General features: G+C 40.5%; 1 protein-coding gene across 1 annotated transcript; it reads left to right on the top strand.

The window, feature by feature from the left end:
* The first annotated feature begins 687 nt into the window (after positions 1-687).
* ZC3H8 (zinc finger CCCH-type containing 8) lies at positions 688-22607 on the top strand. The gene is made up of 8 exons (XM_047781184.1): positions 688-861; positions 6013-6109; positions 14209-14443; positions 16534-16673; positions 19160-19282; positions 19691-19802; positions 21061-21170; positions 22566-22607. Exons 1-8 carry the CDS (start codon positions 782-784, stop codon positions 22593-22595), a joined length of 927 nt encoding a protein of 308 aa, XP_047637140.1. The 5' UTR covers positions 688-781; the 3' UTR covers positions 22596-22607.
* Positions 22608-23797: the final 1190 nt, after the last annotated feature.

The following is a 23797-nucleotide window of genomic DNA, read 5'->3' on the forward strand; positions in this document are numbered from 1 at the left end:
CACAACTGGCTCTAGTCATCCTTAAGCCCAACTGTTCAATTAGATGAGGTTCAACCTTGGAATCACCTAGGGAGCTGCCCAAAACCCACTGATACCGAGGTCCCACTCGTGAAGCTTGGGAATCTTATAAAAACATTTAATCAATCTACCTATCTATTTATCTCTCTCTCTCTCCCTACCTACCTATTTATCTATCTCCATTTTTTTAAAAACTTTGGGCCCCCTTACCTCATTCCTCTTAGCACTTGGTACATTCAGTGGACTTTTCGGCATTAAAATTGGGTGATTATTTTATCTCATTGGATTGTAAAGGGTGTGCAAATCGCAAAATCTGTCCACAGCTCTGTTCACGCATCTGAAGACGTAGAAGCTAATGGCATATTCCTTAAAGGGCTGCTGTGAGGATGAGGGGAGCGAAAAGATGCCTGGTACAAAGTGAGTGCTCAAACCTTAACTTTCTACCATTCCTTAAAAACGTTGTGACTTTGAGAGCACATCTTTCACTAACGTGAAATAAAGGAAAGTCCCAAGGATTAAGTTCTAAAATTCTACGAAATATTTGAGATAAATATCAAAAAGCATGTCAAAAAGATTATCAGAAACAACAGAACTAGAAGGGCGCCTGCGCAGAGCCGCCGGCGAAGAAGAGAGCGGGCGTGCGCAGAGCCGGGAACGGAGCAGCGCATGCGCCGGACCACCTGCGGGCCAGTGCGCGGCCCGGAGCCCCTCCTCCTCAGGCTGTTCTGTTACTCCGTAGCTGCGGGGCTCGGCTCTGGAGCAGATGATGGATTTTGAGAATCTCTTTTCTAAACCCCCTAACCCAGCTCTCGGCAAGAAACCCGCCACGGATTGTGACGAAAGGTGATCCCCAGTCTTTTCATGGTTTGAACGCAGGGGCTCCGGCCGGGTTCCGCCCGTTCGTTCCTTCTGGAGGCGGCAGGGGCCAGGGCGCGAGGTCCCGCGGGGAACGCGTGGGACCGCTGGGCGTCCAGAGGTTGTTCCGGGGCAGAGATTAGGAGCTGGAGATGGGGCCGGGTTCGTAGCCCGCTGCGGCCAGCGGTCCTGGGAACCTGGGTCTGGGGAGAGGCGGGGTCCAGGCGGCTACCGGGGTGGGGACGAGGGAGGCCCGGGATGCCCCTCTCTCTGCGCTCGGGCCCCTCTGGTCGGGTGGGAGCCCACCTGCGTGCCCATAGCATTTGCACTTTCAGATCATCAGCTTCTGGAGGATACAGATCATTTGTCACTTCTCATTACACGTGCTAGGCGCTTTTTGGTAGAAAAGACAACATCCTAAGTTCATTAAGCAGTGAAGGATATACAATGAGTAGTCTGCTTTTAGTCTCCCGATTTACATAGAAAGATCGTAAATATTGTAATAAAGCAGCAGACACCATTTGGATATAATATTTCCTTTAGCTTGAAAAAGGTACTGAGATGGGTGGCCAGATGGCGCTCAGGTATTGATCTCATTCTTAGAGACCTGTTTATACCTAGGTTTTCTTTCACTTTTTTCCCTATGAGTTTGAAATGCTAGAACCCCTCTTTTCTTCTAGATGTTTCTCCTAATTTCCCTAAGTCCAAACCATGACACATTATTTTTCTCATCCTTGATATGTCTTAGTCTGGTTGATTTTCTTTCTCTGTATCATTCAAATCCCTTAACTTCTCTGTGTCTCACATACTTGAATTGGAAGATCACCTTAATTCAGTCCATCATCAAGAGCTTTACTATGTTCCTTATGTGAAATACTGAAATACGTCATTTAATCTCTCTCTCTTTTTTTTTTCTTTTTAGGGCCACACCCTCAGCATATGGAAGTTCCCAGACTAGGGGTCTAATCCAAGCTGCAGCTGCTGGCCTACACCACATCTCACAGCAACGCCAGATCCTTAACCCACTGAGTGAGGCTAGGGATCAAACCCACATCCTCATGGATCCTAATCAGGTTCATTAACTCTTCAGCCAGGAAGGGAACTCTCTCATCATTTAATCTTCACAACAACCGTTGGAGATATTATCCTCATTTTTGCAGATGAGAAAATTGAGGCACAAAGAGGATAAATAACTTGCCAAGATTACACAAATATGAAGGCATGTAGCAAACTAGGGTTAAGTTACCCGGCCAGTCACTCAAAGATTGGTGATTTCATCACCATGCTTCTAAGGCAAGTGGCTAAACTAAAACTTAGGCCTATACATAACTGAAAAGAGACACACTAATTATTGGCAGTGAAATGATCATCTACAAAGAAAAACAAGAGGAACTGATTAATAAACTATTAAAATACTCCTACCGTATAGCACAGGGAACTGTATCTAGTCTCTTATGATAGAAGATAATATGAGAAAAAGGATGTGTATATATATGTATGATATATATACATATATATATATATCACTGGGCCACTTTGCCATATAGCAGAAATAGACAACATTGTGAATCAGCTATAATATTTTTTTAAAGAGCAAAGAGAAAAATACATAAGAGATTTCAGTAAGGTGAATCATCACAGAAGTGAATAACTACAAATAAAAAACCAATACCAGCTATCAATTTGATAAGGCATTGGACAGAAGTTCCACAAAAACTGAACTACATAAAAGACACTTTTAGGCGAAGAATGGTATTGAAGTATGGTGCATGTCTGTGAACATTCTTTGCCTGTTTTTCTCTTGGCTGGTCTTTCTTGTTAAAATATTAGGATCTCTAGCCTGCAGATATTTTACCCCCAGTTTGTTATTTGTCTTTTGATTGTCTGTGGCATTATTTTCGATGTATAGTTTTTAGTTTGTTTTAAATGTCATCAAATGAATCAAGCTTTTATGGTTCCTGGTTACTTTTCCTAGTAATTTTAAGGTAAAACTACTTGTTTATTGAGCACCTGCTATATATGAGACATTATTTTAGGCCCTGGGGATATAAAAATAGATAAACATAAAAATCCCTGTGCTTATGAGATTTATATTCTTGGTGTACTGACAATACATAGATATTAGTATTTTAGGTGATAAGTGATGTGGAGAAAATGAAAGCAGGGTAGGGAGATAAGGGAGGATGGGATGGTGGGAGGATGCAGGTCTTTTAAAGAAGGTAGTTAAGAAAACCCTCACTAGGAGTTTCCTGATGGCCTAGCAGTTAAGGATCAGGCGTTGTCGCTGCTAAGGTTTGGGTCACTGCTGTGGTATGGGTTCATTCCCTGGCCTGGGCACTTCCATATGCCATGGGGATGGACAAAATAAGAAAAAGAAAAGAAAGAAAGAAAAGCCTCACTAGTAACATTGGTAAGTAATATTTGAGCAGGAACCTGAAGGAGTGAGAGAGGTTGATCTTCTATGGGCAGAGCATTCCATATGAAGGTCCTGATGTGGAGTGAGCTTGCTGTGATTGAGTGGTGGGAGCCAGTGACCAGAGTGACTAGTGGAGGAAGAATGGCAGGACTTGAAGAGAAGAACTTGAGAAGCAATGGGATGGGCGCGGGGTGAGGGGAAACCAGGAGGCCGGTTGTGTAAGGGACTTGTAGGTTCCATAATAAGGATTTTGGCTTTTCCTCTGAATGAGATGAGAGTTACTGGGTTTTTAGCCAAGAGTGACCTATTAGCAGGGGCATCTGGTTGTGTTGAGAGTAGAATGGAAGAGGGGCAAGAGTACCTTGGATCATAGTATCAGTAGCAAGATATGGTCAGATAGGGATATATATATCCTCACCCACGGTATGCAGAAGTTCCCAGGCCAGGGATCCATCCCCTACCACAGCAGCGACCTGAGCCACAGCAGTGGCAACATCAGATCCCCAACCAGGGAACTCCAGATTAGGACAAATTTTGAAGATAAAATATATTTCCTCACAGATTGGATGGGAAATATGAAAGAGGTGGTAAAGTCTTCTTTAAGGTTTGGGATTGTATTATTAGAAGGCTGAAGTTGCTGTATAAGAAAGCAGGAGGATTAACAAGAGTTTTGAGATAATGTTGAGTCTAGTAGATATCCAGGTGGGTATTTCAAATAAGAAAGACTCTGCCTGCCTGGACTCAAATTGCAGCTCTGCCATTTGCTAGATATATGACAAGTTATATTGTGTTCTGCATTCAGTTTTCTCATCTGTAAATGGGCTTTTTACCAATAGTATGTATGTCCTAGGGCTGTTGTGATACATGTTATGTGCGTGGAACAGCACCTGGCATGGAGGAAGCATGATGCAAGTGTCAGCTGCTGCCGTTATTGCTCTGCCGTTATCGCTCTACCTGGGGAGAGGTTGCTTTCCACTCCAAAAGATGATAACTAGAATATGAGAAAGTCCTCAGCATTTGGTTTATTGGCTCTCATAACATTGGCCTCTGCAGCAGGCGTATAGCTTGGTCCCTCATCTGGTGGATGTGACTGAACTTCTGACTGGGGACAGATCAGTGGTAGTAAACTGTTGAATTGGATGAGGCTGTAAAGCCTGATCTCCTCTTGTAACTTTGAAGAAGCGCAAAGCCATGATTCACATTCTTGTGCTGGCGGTGCTTTCATGTTTGCAACATGTTCTTTTGAGAACATACAGTGCCTAGTCTTTGTCTTTACCTGGCAGGTCACTAAAATCTTGTTTTTTTTGTTTTGTTTTTTGTTTTTTGTTTTGTCTTTTTTAGGGCCGCACTCATGGCATTTGGAGGTTACCAGGCTAGGGGTCTAATCAGAGCTGCTGCTGCTGGCCTATGCCACAACCATAGCCACACCAGATCTGAGCCATGTCTGTGACCTACACCACAACTCACGGCAACGCCGGATCCTTATCCCACTGAGTGAGGCCAGGGATCGAACCTGCAGCCTCATGGCTCCTAGTCGGATTTGTTTCTGCTGCGCCATAACGGGAACTCTGTCTTAAGCTTTTACATTTAGTAGTCACTACTTGCTGAGACACAGTTGTCTTCAGCTCCCTGTATCTATGGCATCAACCATTATTTGGATTTACCTGTACATTTTATTGGGCTTCTTTGTTTCTTATATTTCCCTTCTTCATCTTTTTAGGTTCGTTTTCATTTTATTTTTATTAATTTTTTTTGTAATTTTTGCTTTTTTTTTGGGGGGGGGGTGGTTACACTTGTGGCATATGGAGGTTCCCAGGCTAGGGATCGAATTGGAGCTGCACCAGCTGACCTACACCACAGCCACAGCAACACAGGATCCGAGCCACATCTGCTACCCCTACATAGCAATGCCGGATCCTTAACCCACTGAGTGGGGCCAGGGATCAAACCCACAACCTCATGGATACCAGTTGGGTTCGTTACCGCTGAGCCACGATGAGAACTCCCTGTTCCTTTTTAGTTTTGCTGGAATATCCTCAAATAGTTGTCTCACATGGTGTCTATGCCTGTCCAACTTCTCAGTCTCCTAGTGAGTCTGAAAATGACTTTGCTTCTTCATCTTCCCGCTAGAATCCAAGTTTGGCTCTCTGCTGACCTCAGGGTGCCCCGCATTCTACCTGAAATACTGTCCTTCCTGACATTCCTCTTTGTTTTTAATTCTTATATATCTTTTAGGTTCAGAAAACCTTGGGCCCCAAATCTAGGTTAAACGTTCCTTAGACATGCACCAGTACTTATCACACTATGCTGAAATTGCTTGCTTGTTTGCTTGCTTGCTTGCTTTCTCCCAAGCATATAGAAAGTTTTCAGAAGGCAGAAACAACGTCTTTTTCATTGTTGTATCCCAGGATTTAAGGCCAGAATCAAGTGTATGCCAGTATTTGTTGAATGAATATATGATTTTATATAGCTTCTAATAGTTGAACATCAGGTTATATAATCTAAAATTTCAGCTTTGCAGTTTACTCATAAACATATGTTGACATTTACTACTCATCCTAATTCTGTACGTTATTTCTATAGACTAGTTGAAGCAGAATTTGAATTTGGAATTTCTTTGTGGGCAAGTTGAAGAGAAACCAAAGCAGTGAATTTTAATGCTGTGGTTTGAACCCTTTTCAGGTTGAAAAACCCTTTTATGTTATTTGATATTTTTGCTGCAGAGTCGATGGTGAAATAGATGATACAGAAGTTGAAGAAACACAAGAAGAGAGAGTAAAATGGGAAGTAAAACTGGAGTGTGAGCAAATTCCCAAAAAAGTAAGATTAAGTTGGTGTATTGAAAAAGACAGGAATGGATGTGAGACATTAATTAGGGATCCTGTTGGTCTCATTTTAGTCAGCATTTGAGACCCCGTTATTTATATCAAAGAAAACCTGGTTATCCTTTTTTTTTTTTTTTTGTCTTTTTGTCTTTTCTAGGGCTGCTTCCCTTGGCATATAGAGGTTCCCAGGCTAGGGGTTTAATCGGAGCTGTAGCCACCAGCCTACGCCAGAGCCACAGCGACTTGGGATCCGAGCCTCGTCTGCAACCTACACCACAGCTCACAGCAACACTGGATCCTTAACTCTTAACCCACTGAGCGAGGCCAGGGATCGAACCTGAAACCTCATGGTTCCTAGTTGTATTCGTTAACCACTGTGCCACCATGGGAACTCCCCTGGTTATACTTTTTAAAAAATTTATCATTTAAGAACTTTGTTGTCATTTAACATGAACTGTTTTTAGTGCATAGCTTTTATCTTGGTTTTCCCTGTCTCTGAGATGGTTGTGAACTGTGTCAAAAACTTCTTTTAAAATTAGCTTAAACATTTTGATTTACTAACTTAGCTAACCTTAGTGATTTTTAGCATGAAGCTTGCATTAGTTTACTAAGACTGCCATAACAAAGTACCACATATTGGGTGACTTAGACAACAGAAATGTAGTGTCTGATGGTTCTTGAGGCTACAGGTTCCAGAACCAGGTGCTGAGAGGGTTGGTTCCTTCCGAGGGCTGTGAGGAAGAATCTGTTGCATGCCTCCCCCCTATTTCTAGGGGGTTTGCTGTCAATCTTTGGTCTTCCTTGGCTTGTCTTCCAGAAGCATCATCTTGATCTCTGCCTTCATGTTTGAAAGACATTCTTCCGGTGTGAATATATGTGTCTAAATTTCGCCTTCTTATAAGATCACCAGCCATATTGGATTAAAGCCCACCTTAATGAACTCATTTAAATAATTATGCATATAATGGCCCTATTTCCAAATGATGCTACATTCTAAGGTGCTAAGGGTTAGGACTTCAACATAAGAATTTGGGGAGGACACAGTCAACTCACAGCGAAGCCAATATCTGCTCCTTTCCCACTTCTTTTTCTTTTTGAACTTTTTTTATTGTTATATTTTAGCAGGCTACCCAAGAATGGGTTCAGATTGGCAGCGAGACTCTCCAGACACATGGACTTTAACATGATACTCTTGTACTTAGCTTCATAAAAGGATTTAGGACAAAAGATACAGCAGGTACAGCATCTTCATCTCCTCAGGGAGCCTCTCAGCTACCCAAGTATGTAACTACGTTTGCCCTTTGGGGCACATGTGGCTGCTGTGGATGAGAGCTCTGGTACTGCAGCTTGGATTTCCCACATCTTTTTAAGTTCAATTTTGGTCTCATAGGCCTCAGTCCTTCATGCCCAGTCCGTGTAACCCCATTCAGGAGATGGGCAGATACGGCCTCCTATAATTATCTTAAGGAGTTTCCTAGAGACAATACCATGAGAAGACAGACACCTGGATTATTTCTAAGTAGGCTTACTTCAGGCTGGGCTCTTTGCTTGCTAGTGTGTAAAACATAAATGTATGAGTATCACAGCTAATTAAAAAGCACACACCCAGGTAAACACTACACAGGTCAAGAAAGCTTTACCCACAGTGTGTTTGACGCCTGCTGTCTCTGTCGTATTTCCTTTCCCTCCTGGCAGTAGCTACAGTCCAAACTTGTATACCAATCAGTTCTTTGTGCTGTCATCTTTAAGAAGGCCATTTTCTCTTGCCTGTCTTTACACTTTATAGAAATAGAATAGTGTTGTACATGTCCTTTTCTGTCTTCTTCTTCTTATAAATTGTTACTTTTATAAGATTCGAAAGCCTTGTGGTATATACTTATTATTCATCTTCTTAGTTGCGTATCATTCCATCATTTGAATATGCTAGATTCTGGGATTGGTAGACATGTGGTGGGTGACCAGTTTTGGAGGGTCTGGCCAATGCTGTTACATCTTTTCACTTGCATCCTGCTGCACCTGTCCCCTGCATTGACCTAGGAGTGGAACTGCTGGGTCTTAGAGTATAAACATCTTTCCCTTTATTGTGGTGCCAAAATGTATTCTGAAGCAGTTGTACTGACTTTTATCCCCAAAGGCAGTGCACAAGAGGCTGTATTTCTACTGCTCCACACTTGATATTTGTTACTTGTCTTATTTTTTTGCCATCTGGTGAGATATCTCATTGTAATTTAGTTTGTATTTTCTATTTATTTATTTATTTATTTATTTTTGTCTTTTTGCTATTTCTTTGGGCTGCTCCCGCGGCATATGGAGGTTCCCAGGCTAGGGGTCGAATCGGAGCTGTAGCCCCCGGCCTATGCCAGAGCCACAGCAACGCGGGATCCGAGCCGCGTCTGCAACCTACACCACAGCTCACGGCAACACCGGATCGTTAACCCACTGAGCAAGGGCAGGGACCGAACCAACAACCTCATGGTTCCTAGTCGGATTCGTTAACCACTGCGCCACGACGGGAACTCCTGTATTTTCTTTATTACTATCGAGATGGAACATCTTTCCTATTTGTTCGACTTGGATTTCCCTTTTTTGTGTCCTGGTTTAAAGCCTTTATTTTGGATATAGGGATTTTTCTCTCCCTTTGTGGATTGTGTGTTGCAAATGTCTGCTTATTTTTGTGACTTGGCAGTCAATGGCAGTTTTTGATAAAAGGTTTTTAATTTTGGAGTTCCTGTTGTGGCGCAGTGGAAACGAATCTGACTAGGAACCACGAGGTTGCTGGTTTGATCCCTAGCCAGAGTTGCCGTGAGCTGTGGTGTAGGTCACAGACACGGCTCGGATCTGGTGTTGCTGTGGCTCTTGTGTAGGCCGGCAGCTGTAGCTCTGATTTGACCCCTAGCCTGGGAACCTCCATATGCCATGGGTGCAGCCCTAAAAAGACAAAAAAGACAAAAATAAAAAAGGTTTTTAATTTTAATGTCTTCTAATTTATTAACGTTTCTTTATAGTTAATGCTTTATGTGTTTTATTTAAATATCCTACGATAGGTGAGTTCCAGCTGTGGCTCAGCAGTAACAAACCTGACTAGTGTCCGTGAGGATGAGGTTCCATCACTAGCCTTACTCAGTGGGTTCAGGATCCAGTGTGGCTGTGGCTGTGGTATCGGCCAGCAGCAACAGCTCTCATTTGACTGGGAACTTCCATATGCTACAAATATGGCCCTAAAAAAAAAAGTCTGACTGCAGAGGCTTGGGTCACTGTAGAGGCACAGGTTCGATCTCCTGTTTAGCGCAGTGGGTTAAAGGATCCAGTGTTGCTGCAACTGCATCTCAGATTCAGTCCCTGGCCTGGGAACTTCTATATGCTGCAGGTGTGACCATAAAAAAAAATCCTGAGATAATAAAAATAATGCCCTGCAGTATTTTCTAAAAGTTTATTTTTTTTCTTTCCTACTTAAGTTTATAATCATTCAGAATTGATTTTTTGTGTACTGTGGGATAGAGAGCTCAAAGGTTTTTTCTTTTTCTTTTCTTTTTTTTTTTTTTTGGTCTTTTTAGAGCCACATTCACGGCCGTTCCCAGGCTAGGAGTCAAATCGGAGCTGTAGCCGCTGGTCTATACCACAGACACAGCAATGTGAGATCCGAGCTGTGTTTGCAACCTACACCACAGCTCACTATAGTGCCAGATCCTTAACCCACTGAGCAAGGCCAGGAATTGAACCCATGTCCTTAAGGATGCTAGTCAGATTTTTTTCGGCTGAACCACGACAGGAACTCGAGGGCTCAAATTTTGATTTACTTTTTTTTCATTATCACATCCAGTTGTTCCAACACCAGTCATTAGAAGAAAAGAACTGTCTTTTCCCCCATGCGTCTGCAGTGTCACCATTGTCAAAAATCAAGTGTTTGTGTTCTGATAGGTCTGTTTCTGGGCTCTCTGTTCTTTACCACTGGTTTATTTTTCAGTCCTTTCCCCCAAGATCTCACTGTGTTAATTAGTACAGCTTTATTATAATGAGTTTAAATATTAGGTAAGCAAGTCTCATGTTTTTCTTCTTTAAGTGTCTTGGCTATTTTTATCCCTTTGCAGTTCCATATAAATTTTTTTTGTCTTTTGTATTTTTAGGGCCACACCCTTGGCATATGGAGGTTCCTGGGTTAGGGGTCTAATCGGAGCTGTTGCTGCCGGCCTACACCACAGCTACAGTAACCCCAGATACTTAACCCACTGAGCAAGGCCAGGGATCGAACCTGCAACCTCATAGTTCCTAGTCCGATTCGTTTCCGCTGCGCCACGACGGGAACTCCATCCATGTAAATTTTAGAAACAGTTTGTCAAGTTTCACAGAAAATCCTGGTGGGATTTTCACTTGGGAATTCATTGAATTTATAGATCATTTGTGGAGAATTGACATTTTTAGAATATTGTAACGTCCAGTCTTTAGGTCCTCTTTAATTTCTCTCAGCAGTGTTTTATAATTTTCTTTGTAGACGTCTCCCATCTTATAGACCTTTTGTTAGATTTATTGCTAGGTATTTGGTGGGACTTATTGTGATTTAAATTTTTTTGGCACCTTTTTTTTATGGCTGCACCTGCTGCATGTGGAAGAATCAGAACTGCAGCTGCTGCCTGCACCACAGCCACAGCAACGCTGGATCCTTAACCCACAGAGCCAGGACAGGAAATCCTAGCACCATTTCTTAACTGTTGGTTTCTCATTTAACTGGCATACAATGCTGTGTAAGAACACATGAAATTAAACTTTTGACAGCTGATAGTTTAGGTGAAATAGAGTTAGGCTTGAGGTTATTGACCCATTTTCTTTTGCCTTTTTTTTGGTCTTTTTTTGGGGGTGTGCCACACTTGCGGCATATGGAGGTTCCCAGGCTAGGGGTCGAGTTGGAGCTGTAGCTGCTGGCCTATATCACACCTACAGCAATGCCAGATCCGAGCCACGTCTTCGACCTACACCACAGCACACGGCAACACCGGATCCTTAACCCACAGAATGAGGCCAGGGATCGAACCCTCAACCTCATGGTTCCTAGTCGGATTTGTTTCCACTACACCACAACAGGAACTCCTTCATTTGCTTTTTTTTTTTTTTTTTTGGCTGTGCCCATGGGTCGGGGATTGAACTTTCGCCACAATGGTGACTAGAGCCACAGTAGTGACAACGCTGAATGCTGGATCCTTAACCTGCTGAGCTTTGCAGGCATCCCTTGCCCCATTTTCTTCTACTATCCAGTGTTGCTAATGTTGAGGTCTTGCCAGTGTGATTCTAGTTACTTTGTAAGAATCTTATACCCCTGGAAGCTTTTAGGTTCTTTATTTTTCATGTCGGTAGAGATTGTGAATCTTATTCATTGTCCTCAAGTATTTAGTGAGACTATTCACTCATACCCTTCATAGAAAGGCAAATCTTTTATTTTTATTGTCCTTGTCTTTTTTCTTTATATTCTAAGAAATTTCCTCTTTCTATATATCTTCACTTAATTAATCATAATTTAACTATTCAAAAGTTCTTTCTTGTTCTGTTGTTGTTATAACTTTCCGGCATTTAAAAATATATAATGCCATCTTGATATCTTTGTGTATTTACTTTAAAACATTTATGTTCTTTTCTTTTCCTTGAACAGTATTTGCTTCTTCTGGATCAGTTTTTCTCTTTCTCCTGGTCTCTTGTTTTATTTTCTAGATCAGGAGTCAGTAAATATTTTCTGTAAAGGACAAAACAGCAAATATTTTAGGCTTTGCAAGCCAAGAAGCAAAGTTGAAGATAGAATGTAGCTACAGGTATAATGAGAGAGAAAACAAGTTTCCACAAATTTTTTATTGATAAAACTTAACATATAATAATACATGTTTTTATTATACAGGTTTACTAATGAGAAGAAGGGGATTCTTTTTGGGATAATACTTTGTTTAACTGGAGGTCAAAGTTAAGTTCCCTATCAAAATTGATTGCAAAGATTTATCTGTTAATGCTGATCTGTAAGGAGATCCTATACATTTCATCTTGGAAGATGTCTTTTCACTATGTACAGTAAGAACTTCTCAGTGAGTTCTCCAGTGATTTAGTGGATTAAGGATCTAGCATCACCACAGCTGCAGCTCGGATTTGATCCCTGGCCTGGGAGCTACCATATGCTGTGGGTGTGGCCAGAAAAACAAACAAACAAACAAAAAAAACTTATCAATTTCCCAGCATGATTCTCATTGAGTATATGCATTGCTTAGAATTTATAGAAGTTAATTAGCTGCTTCTCTTGAGATTTGTCTTTTGGCATGTCATTACATTGTAGGTTAATTACTTCAAATTGAAAGCTAGGTGACAGCTCCTCAGTTGCACAGTTAATTTTTTTTTTGTCTTTTTAGGGCCACACACGAAGCACATGGAAGTTCCCAGACTAGGGGTCGCATCAGAGCTGCAACTGCCAGCAACAGCCACGCCAGGTTTGAGCTGTGTCTGCGACCTGGACCACATCTGGCAACACCAGATCCTTAACCCACTGAGTGAGGCCAGGGATTGAATGTGTGTCCTCCTGGATTCTAGTTGGATTTGTTACCACTGAGCCACGAGGGGAACTCCTAAAATCTAAATTTTAGTTTTTTACATTTCTGTACTCTTATTTCTGTGGAATTTCAGGAGGCATACTTATTCAGTAAACCATCCTGCTTCAAAAGCAAGAAAATGTTCTACTTAAAAAAAACCACAACTTTACACTCCTTTATAAAAGGGAAAAACATTGTTAAGATCATGTTATTATCCTTTCTAAATTATGTAGAGAACAGCAAAGGTCAGAGCACTGAGTATATAGCCAACTGCATGAAAGGAAGTATTTAAGCAGTCATTTGAATCCTGTGTATTTCAGTCCCATCTGAAAAGAATCCTATCAATTGAGAATACTTCTCTAATGTATAATAAAACACTGTAGTTGATGATTTTCTTGGTTTTGTAATGTTGCCAAGTCATGTCATCTCTTCATTTAGTACAAATACCTTTACACAAGTTATTACTTATGTAAAGGGAGCTGCTTACACCTCTGTGACCAAGTATAGACACCTGTGTAACCAGAAATTTTTACATAGAAATTTATGCTGTAATTTGTCTGCTGTGATCACCTCGAGCTGCTCCCGGGTCAACTGCCATACCTGAGTTCCTGTTCCAGTGGGTACCTAGGTTTGTAGCTGTCACCTTGGGGCAGCTCTCACAACAGAGTTAGAAGATTATTTCTGAAAGTAAAATTAGCTTGATTGCAGAGAACGGGGTAGTTCTTTCTTACTTGTCATCATTGCTGCCACATCCTTTGCCACCAGTGCTATGAGTTATAGTAGAAAAATAGGCTTTGGTAGCTATGGTATATCTTAATAGAGTGGGTTTTCACTTGGGCCATGACAGTTTACTTTCTCCTTTATGAAATTTCAAGCTATGGAATTAAACCATTTAAAAGTATAGTTGATGCAGAGAGAGAAATAAAATGTCAACTGTAATACTGTAGTTCCTTTATATCAAATAATTAAGATATGAGGCTCTGATCTTTCAGTTCAGTAAAGTACACAGTGTACAAATTCAGAATCTTCCCTCAAACCATCTTTAAGAATGGATGTATCATTTTTTGGTGTGTTTTTAATTCTGAAAAATTTCATGTAAATAAGAGTGGACAGAAGAGCATATGAATCCCCTGTGTACCCACCACCCAACCTTAACAATGATAAATTCATGGCCAGTCTTTGTTTCTTTCTTTTTCTTTCTTTTTTTTTTTTTTTTTTTGCTTTTTAGGGCTGCACCTACGGCATATGGGAAGTTCCCATGGGGGGTCAAATCGGAGCTGCAGCTGCTGGCCTTCACCACAGCCACAGCAACACCAGATCCAAGCTGCATCTACGACCTACACTTCAGCCACAGCAACACACTACAACAACAGATCCTTAACCCACTGAACAAGGCCAGGGATCACACCTTTGTCCTCATGGATACTAGTCAGGTTCGTTTTGGCTGAGTCGCAACAGGAGCTCCTTTGTTTCTTCTTTATAACCAGATTGTTTTGAATCGTGATAGGTTTTTAAAATTGAAAATTTAATTTCCACTTAGTTTAGGCACTTCGGAAGCTCTACAATAGCACCAAAGAATTTGCAACATAGAAAATCAAGAAGTAAGGACTATGATGTATACAGTGATAATGATATCTGCGGTCAGGAATCAGAAGATAATTTTGCTAAAGAGCTTCAGCAGTATATACAAGCTAAAGAGAAGGCAAATGTTACTCAGTCCCTATCATTTCCTGAAGAATCTGCAAAGAAAGAGGGAGCAAAGGATACCCAGAAAGGTAAGAGTCAAACCACTTTATCACTTAGAGTTGTCTTGAGAAGCAGTCACAGTTGTCCATAGATGTTTGGGTGGGGAGTGTTGTTCTCCTGCATTATATCATGGTAAGATCAGGACTTTCATGAATCTTTACATCAGATGTGAGCTGGCCATGCTGTGTGCAAATGCTCAGTTTGCAGGAGGAGGGAGCATGCAGGAGGATTTTCAAAGGACATGACTACTTTGAAAGAGAAAATACTAAGTTTCTGGCCTCAGCATGTGTGAAGTACAAGATACACATGTTTGTGTTCTGTCCTCTAAAGAGGATTGGCTTAATTAATGTCTGGGATGGTAGTGTATCGACTAAACTCAAACATATATTCCTTTAGATAACTAAAATGAAATTTAGCCATAGTCAGGACAGGTAGTTTTTTTTGTCTGAGCCCAGGACATGTGGATGTTCCCAGGCTAGGGATTGAACCAGTACCATAGCAGTGACCTGAGCCACAGCAGTGACATCAGATCCTTAGCCTGCTGCACCACAGGGGAGCTCTTGTAAATGAAATTCTTTTTTTTTTTTTCTTTTTCCTTTTTTTAGGGCCGCACCTGTGGCATATGAAGTTCCTGGGCTAGGGGTCAACTGGAGCTGCAGCTGCTGCCCTATGCCACAGCAACACTGGATCTAAGCCTCGTCTGCGACCTACACTGCAGCTTGCAGCAATGCCAGATCCTTTACCCACTGAGCAAGGCCAGGGATTAAACCTGCATCCTCATTGATACTAGTCGGGTTCTTAACTCGCTGAGCCACAATAGGAATTCTGTGTAAATGAAATTCTTAATCCTCTCATTTTATTTTATTTTTTCTTTTTAAAATGTTTTTCTATTTAAAATAGATAAACCTGGAGTTCCCGTCGTGGCGCGGTGGTTAACGAATCCGACTAGGAACCATGAGGTTTCAGGTTCCGTCCCTGCCCTTGCTCAGTGGGTTAACGATCCGGCGTTGCCGTGAGCTGTGGTGTAGGTTGCAGACGCGGCTCGGATCCCGAGTTGCTGTGGCTCTGGCGTAGGCTGGTGGCTACAGCTCCGATTCAACCCCTAGCCTGGGAACCTCCATATGCCGCAGGAGCGGCCCAAGAAATGGCAAAAAGACAAAAAACAAAACAAACAAACAAAAAAATAAATAAATAAAATAGATAAACTTAATCTCTTCAGTGAATATTCTAACAGCCATTTTAAACATTTGAAGCTTGGAGGTTCCCACTGTGGCTCAGCAGAAACAAATCCAACTAGTATTCTTGAGGATGTGGGTTCGATCCCTGGCCTCGCTCAGTAGGTTAAGGATCCGACATTTCCGTGAGCTGTGGTGTAGGTCACAGATGCAGCTCGGATCTGGAGTTGCTGTGGCTGTGGTGTAGACCAGCAGCTGTAGCTCCAGTTGGACCCCTAGCCTGGAAACTTCCATATGCCGTGGGTGCAGCCCTAAAAAAAAGTAAACATTTTAAGCTTTTACTATTACAGTGCTATATAGCAGTTCCTAATTAAATCCATTGTACTCTGAACACTTTAAAAGGATCTGGCTGATGGCTAACAAGATTGATTCCATGAATTATCTTGCTTTTTTCCTGACAGTACCTTATCTATTTTCACAAAGAATGAATTTGGGATTCAGAATACATTAATTCTATTTTTGCTCTCCTAACCTCAGAGTGTCGAGAGAGGCAAGTCAGCATCATCCCCGTTTTTAATCTTTGGGCAGTGGAGAACTTCTGGATTATTATAGAATATACTTCCTAAGAGTAAACTGCTCTTTAAATTTAACTTTCTTCAGACATGGAGAACAGACTTGTGGTTGCCAAGGTTGTGGGGGAGGGAGTGGGATGGACTGGGTGTTTGGGGTTAGTAGATGCAAACTATTACATTTAGAATGGATAAGCAATGAGGTTATGCTGTATAGCACAGGGAACTGTATCCAATCTCCTGGGATAGACCACAATGGAAGATAATATGAGATGACTGGGTCACTTTGCTGTACAGCAGAAATTGACAGAACATTGTAAATCAACCATACTTTAATAAAATATTAAAAAATAAATTTAACTTTTTTGTTTTTAGCTATTAAACAAAAAAATAAAAATAAGAACCTGAAAGCTATTCACAAGAATGGTAAACAGAAGAAAATGAAGCGAAAATGGCCTGGCACTGCAGAGAAAGGATCCAGCGCTTCCCTGAGGAGCAGTGGCTCACAGGAACAGGTATACCACCAGCCCTCCAGTTTCTAACTTGCACAGATTTGTATCTTGCACTGCAGTGGAAATCTCCTCTTACCCCCCCACCTCCCCATGGGCTCCAAGTGCTTCTTTCTCAGCGGGGCACTGGTTTCTCTTGCACTAGTTACCTGCTAGCACCCACTTCAAGCTTCAGTGTCAGTACCTGTTGCCCCTGAACACATGCACATACCCCTGATTTCTGAGTGCTGTGCTGTCAGTGACTATGGAAAAGCAGGGTATCAGGGAAAAGACAGATACGGAGGTCCCATTGTGGCTCAGTGGTTAACGAATCTGACTAGGAACCATGAGGTTGCAGGTTTGATCCCTGGCCTTGCTCAGTGGGTTAAGGATCCGGCGTTGCCATAAGCTGTGGTGTAGGTCGCAGATGTGGCTCGGATCCTGAGTTGCTGTGGCTGTGGTGTAGGCTGGCGGCTACAGCTCCAATTAAACCCCTAGCCTGGGAACTTCCATAAGCCATGAGTGCGGCCCTAGAAAAGAAAAAAAGAAAAAAAAAAAAAGACCGACGTGAGGCCATTGCAAAGGCCACACTGTTTCCGCTGTTGCAGCCCCTCATCTGTTGGTTTTTAACTCCCTCTGGAAATGAACAATGAATATTTTTGAGCTTTGGCCTTCCCACACACCCCCTGCCCTCCTGGTATTTTGCTTTGTAGAAGTTCCTCTTCTTTGGTCTGCAGATGTAATCAGAAAGAACATTAAGTGACTCCTGGATTCTGCTTTTCTGAGGGCGTCTAGACTGGACGACCTAGTATTTTGCTGGTTTGGTCCAGGAGGCAAGAGTTAGGTGTGGTAAAGTGTTAGAAATACCAAATGCTGTAGATTAAAGCATTTTTATAGAGATCTGTTTTACAACAGAGGAATCTGAAGCCTAGGTGCAGGTAACTGCCCTTGGTCACACAGGGCTGCTGCAGGACTAGACCCAGCAGTATTCATTTTCATTTGGTTTACATCACCTCAAATGATTATTCAGCCAAAGCTGACAGCCCTTCTACATGAGGAACAGGTTGTAAACATATCTGTTGGAATTTAATAACATAATAAAAACCCAAAGTTAAAACTGATGTAATTTTGATGGTGCTAAGTAGAAATTTGACATTATTGCGAAGCAGATCACATAAATATACAGCCAGCTCCCTTCTTTGCACGTATTGAATTCCTCAGACTGTATGCAGGAATTTAGTGTATGTAGAAGTTTTAAGTTGTACACATTAACACTCTAAAAGTGATTTATATTTCTAAAGAGCTAAAATGAAATTCTGTTTTATATTAAAGTCTCCTTTTGTTTCCATACCTTTATCATCATCTTTGAGGGTATTTTTCTAATTATGTTTAGTTTGAGCTTGTGAATATACTCAGTTTACACCTAGTGAGCATCTCATTGAAATTAAAGATTATACTACTTTGGTTATCTTATGATTTCCACTTTTGTCCCTTTGTTCTAAAGAGCCTTGTTTTTCGACATCATTTTTTATCACAGGTAGTTGTACTTTTTAAAGTGTTTTTGTTTTTTAGGGTCACACCCAGGGCATATGGAAGTTCCCAGGCTAGGGTTGAATTAGAGCTGCAGCTGCTGGCCTACACCACAGCCACAACAACGCCAGATCTGAGCTACATCTGTGACCTATACCACAGCTCAGAGCAATGGTGGATCCTTTCCCCACTGAGCGAGGCCAGGTATTGAACCTTTGTTCTCCTGCATACTAGTTGGGTTTGTTGCTGCTGAGCCACAACATTAACCCCCTTTTTAAGGTTTTGTTTTTGTTTTTGTTTTTGTTTTTTGTCTTTGTCTTTTTAGGGCTGCACCCATGGCATATGGAGGTTCCCAGGCTAGGGGTCCAATAGGAGCTATAGCTGCCAGCCTATACCACAGCCAGAGCAATGCAGAATCTGAGCCGCATCTGTGACCTATACCACAGCTTATGGCAATGCTGGATCCTTAATCCACTGAGCAAGGCCAGGGATCGAACCTGCTTCCTCATGGATGCTAGTCAGATTTGTTTCCGATGAGCCACAATGGGAACTCCCCTTTTTAAGTTTTTTAATTAAAAAAAATTTTTTTTTGGCTGCACTTGCAGCATGTGAAGTTTCCAGGCCAGGAATTGAACATGCACCATAGCAGTAATCAGAGCCACAGCAGTGACGTTGCCAGATCCTTAACCCACTGAGCCACAAGGGAGCTCCAAGTTTTTAAATTAATTTTTAAAAATAAGGGAAAAGTACAATAAAATACTCAAATTGCACAAACACTAATGTTCAAGACAAATGCTGTCGCAACTGACAAAACATTCATCTTTTCAACTGATGTATACAAAAATCTAAATCTTATATGAAAGCCAATTTAGAAGAGTTTCTTTTTAATGTTTTAAAGGCAGTTTAAAATAATTTTAGACAATGGAATGAAATATTTAATTTTTTATTTCTCACTTTTAGTTTTTTTGTTTTTGTTTTCAAAGGATGGTAAACCTAAAGAGAAGCAGCAGCCTGTGAGAATGAGTCAGGGATTCATCAACCAACACACGGTGCAACGCCAGGGAAAACAAATTTGTAAATATTTTCTTGAAAGGAAATGTATTAAGGTATTAAAAAAAATGTGTAAGCAAAAATATACTAAAATGTGAAGTATAGCAAAAAATGTACTAAAACCAACTCCTGTTTCCATTAGCCATTCCAAAAGCATGCCTGTACAATTTTAGAACTGTTTCCTTTTGGAAAAGGTTCAGTTAGAAAATTTTACTAAAATAGTCTTTTATGTTTAAGAAAGATGATTTTTTAAAACATGTTTTGTGTTAAAAATGTTGAGGACTTAACAAAATTTTAAGCAGGTATATGTGATACAGTTATAAGATAGCTCATTAAGAATTAGACTGTACTGTTTCTAAGACTGTGTTTTTCTGGAATCATTGACTCAGCTAAAGTTAAGTGAGAATTGTAATGACTTAAGTATGAGAAATAATGGCTGTTCCTTGTTCCTTCCTTTGGCCTAGGGAGACCAGTGTAAATTTGACCATGATGCAGAAATAGAGAAGAAAAAGGAAATGTGTAAATTTTATGTACAAGGATATTGTACCAGAGGCGAAAACTGTCTGTATTTGCATAATATCCTTTATAACAAGATATAATAATTTTACTTTCTATAAATATTTATGAAATATTTTAAATATGTAAAATTCTGAATGAAACCATTGTTTTTAACTATGGCAAAATTGTGCTATCCAAGCTTAACTTAGTATCAGAGTGATTAAAGTGTACATTGATTTTTTTTTTTTTCCTCGCCCATGAAAGGAGTCTTTAGAAATTCTCTCAAGTGAAAATCCTCTCAACCTGGTAACAGGTTCATGAGACCTTTTCAAGTCCCAAAAAAACTTTCTCAAAATTTCTGCTGTGACATCCACTAATTAAATCTGTATTCGTATGGTCTATTTCATAAAAGAGTCAAGAATTACATGGTTTGGAGCTACTTGTTTTCTGTATATTCTGTACTGTATAGAGGTTAATTGTCCCTTAATTTGGAGAATAACCCTAATTCTTCAGTGCAGATTGTCCAGACATGTTGTGAAAACATGGAACATAAACAGTTCAGGGTAATTAATTGCACCTTTTTTTATCACCACAAAAATAGTTTTTCTATAGCCATTCAGTGCAAGAATCTCTATTTTTTTTGTTTTTTGCTTTTGGTCTTTTTAGGGCCATACCCGTCGCGTATGTAAGTTCCCAGGCTAGAGACTAAATTGGAGCTACAGCTGCTGGTCTACACCACATCCACAGCAATGCCAGATCCAATCCACTTCTGCGACCTACACCACAGCTCACGGCAACACCGGAACCTTAACCCACTGAACGAGGCCTCATGGCTACTAGTCAGATTTGTTTTCGCTGAGCCACGATGGGAACTCCTCAAATTCTGACTTCAGGAAATTTTCCTAGAAACAAATATTAAAGTTCTATAAATTGATCCTGTTTTAAACAAGCCTTTTTATATGAAAGATTCAGATTCATAAGACTTAATCATTGTCATTGACTTTAATCCTTTCACCCTAAAAGAATGCTTTCAAAATAAGCATATTTTTCTTATAGTATTTAAAATACACATCCTTTCTTATTATCAGTGAAACATACCTATAGTTTATTTTAAGAATGGATATGAAAGAAAAGTGTCCTGTGATAACCAGCAAACTTTACTTATATAATCATTCTAAGATTGGATTTTCTTATAACCCAGTTAATAATTTATTGTCTCATATTTTAAGTAGAGAATTGAATGTTTCTACCAGTAGAAAAGAACTTTACGTAGGAAATTATTAACTCATTATTTTAATTGGATTAAAATTGTTCACTTCCTTAACATTCGGGTTACATGAATATCCTTGCAAGTTTTACCATACAGGAGCAAAGTGTTATCAGGGAGAATATTGCAAGTTTTCACATGCTCCATTGACTGCTGAAACACAAGAACTGTTGGCTAAAGTAAGTATGGTTTTATTTACTTATTTTTTTTGTCTTTTTGTCTTTTTAGGGCCACACCCACGACATATGGAGGTTCCCAGGCTAGGGGTCGAGTCGGAGCTACAGCTGCTGGCCTACACCACAGCTCACAGCAGCGCCAGATCCTTAACCCACTGACCGAGGCCAGGGTTTGAACCCCCATTCTCATGGATGCTAGTTGGGTTTGTTAATGGCTGAGCCATGATGGGAACTCCAGTACAGTTTTAATTTTTGTTTTAAAAGAATGTGCTTGAACTAAGGGTGAGAATTTGAGAAGATACTGTTCCTAAAGGAGAGTGCTTCATAGGTTAGCATGAGGGATATAAGAGGACTGATAATCTAACGATTTACTTCAGCTTCAGAAATTACTGTTCATTTGTATATTTTTCCTTGTAGCCTAAAGAAAAATTTATATTTATTGCTGGTATAAATTGGAATGTTCTTAAAACCTTCAGTAGTTAGCAACCTTAGTAGCTAAGTTAACCAAAGGAAAACAAAGCAAAGAGAAACAGAACTCTTGTTATACTCTTAGAAGGAAAGTTAAGATGCATTTGTTGATAAATATTTTAGTTGTATTGAAACATACTTAAGTAGTTATTTCAAAGTTTTCTTCATATATTCTTTCAGACTGTAGGAAAAGAACTAAAAAATAATAGTTGTTTATGTTCTTTCATTTCCCACGTGTTAGTTGGAGCCAGTCTCTTCAAAATTAAACTGAAGAGTTACCGGCATGGCTCAGTGGTAACGAGCCTGACTAGGATCCACGAGGATGTGGGTTCGATCCCTGGCCTTGCTCAGTGGGTCAAGGATCTGGCAATGCCGTGAGCTGTGGTGTAGGCCAGCTCCAGCAGCTTCAATTCAACCCCTAGCATGGGAACCTCCATATGCTGGGGGTGCAACCATTAAAAAAAAAAAATTAAATTGAAATATAAGTGAAAATAAAAGATTCACTTAAAACCAGGAGTTTCCTGGTGGCTCAGCAAGTTGAAGATTCAGCATTGTCACTAATGTGCCTTGGGTCACTGGGTTCAATCCCTGGCCCAGGAACCAAAAAACCAAACCACTCCATCTTGTGGCAGAAGTTCCCTTGAGCATATGCAAATATTAGAAAGTCAAAGGTCCTCATTTCTGGATATTTTTAGGTTGTGAAATATGAAGGGTTACCTTAGAATTAGAAATTCAACCAAATATCTGGTTATTACATGAAATAGAGAGAGAGAAAAGTCATTTTCCAGTTCCCCTTATAGTAAATATTATTAGATGACTAATGAGAAGAGTATTATTAGAATCTTTTCAAATTACAAGAGTATGATGATATACCTGAAATAGACATTAATGCATAAAAATAATTGTGTGATTTTCCCCCTCCCATATTAGGTTTTGGATCCTGAAAAGAAGTCATCATGAAAATAAAATACATAAAAAAGGTAAAATTAGAATTTAACACTTTTTCCCCCTCTCAAACATCTCTAGAAATTGGCGTGGGAACATAGGCCTTTTTACATTTTCTCAAATGAAGTCTCTTTCTCTCTCTTACTCCACTAAAATTATAAAACTTATGAGGAATTCTCTTATGGTACATTGGGTTAAGGATATGGCATTGTCTTGCACTGGTTCAGGTCACTGCTGTGGTGCATGTTGGATTTCTGGCCTAGAAACTTCCACATGCCATGAGCATGGCCAAAAAAAAAAAAAAACTTGATACATTTAAGTAAATATATATGTGGATCTCCATGGACCTGCTTCCCTCTCTGGATTTGTCACTATATTCTTGTATTTTCATACTCCCATTTTCTTTGTAGATTTACCAGATGTTTATGATTCACTAAATATTATATTTGGTTTTGCTTGTGTTTCAATATTATTTAAATAGTATCATATTCTGTATTATTGGTGACTTGCTGTTTTCATTCAACATTATGCATCTGAGATTCATTCATGTATATGTATGCCTCTGTCATTCATTTTTTTTGTCTTTTTTTGTTGTTGTTGTTATTGTTGCTATTTCTTGGGCCGCTCCCGCGGCATATGGAGGTTCCCAGGCCAGGGGTCGAATCGGAGCTGTAGCCACCGGCCTACGCCAGAGCCACAGCAACGCGGGATCCGAGCCGCGTCTGCAACCTACACCACAGCTCACGGCAACACCGGATCGTCAACCCACTGAGCAAGGGCAGGGACCGAACCCGCAACCTCATGGTTCCTAGTCGGATTCGTTAACCACTGCGCCATGACGGGAACTCCTGTCATTCATTTTTAATCTTAAATAGTATTCTGTGAATGTTACAGTTTATTTAGTCATTCTGCTTTTGATGGACGTTGAGGTTATTTTCAATTTTTTAAATATGAACTGTTGTTATAAATAACTGTATTATCTGTCTTCTGATGTAAATGTTTTTGAGTTGTCCTGAGTATATACCAAGGAATAGAATTGTTATATCATCTTAAAACTTAAGCTAATACCAGTCTTTTTTTTTTTTTTTATCTTTTTAGGGTGGCACCCGAAACACATAGAGGCGTTGAATTGGAGCTGTAGCTGCTGGCCTACACCACAGCCACAGCAACGCCAGATCCTTAACCCACTGAGCAAGGCCAGGGATCAAACTCGCAAC

Source organism: Phacochoerus africanus, chromosome 5 (assembly GCF_016906955.1).
Source record: "Phacochoerus africanus isolate WHEZ1 chromosome 5, ROS_Pafr_v1, whole genome shotgun sequence".
In the NCBI taxonomy this organism is placed as follows: Eukaryota; Metazoa; Chordata; class Mammalia; order Artiodactyla; family Suidae; genus Phacochoerus; species Phacochoerus africanus.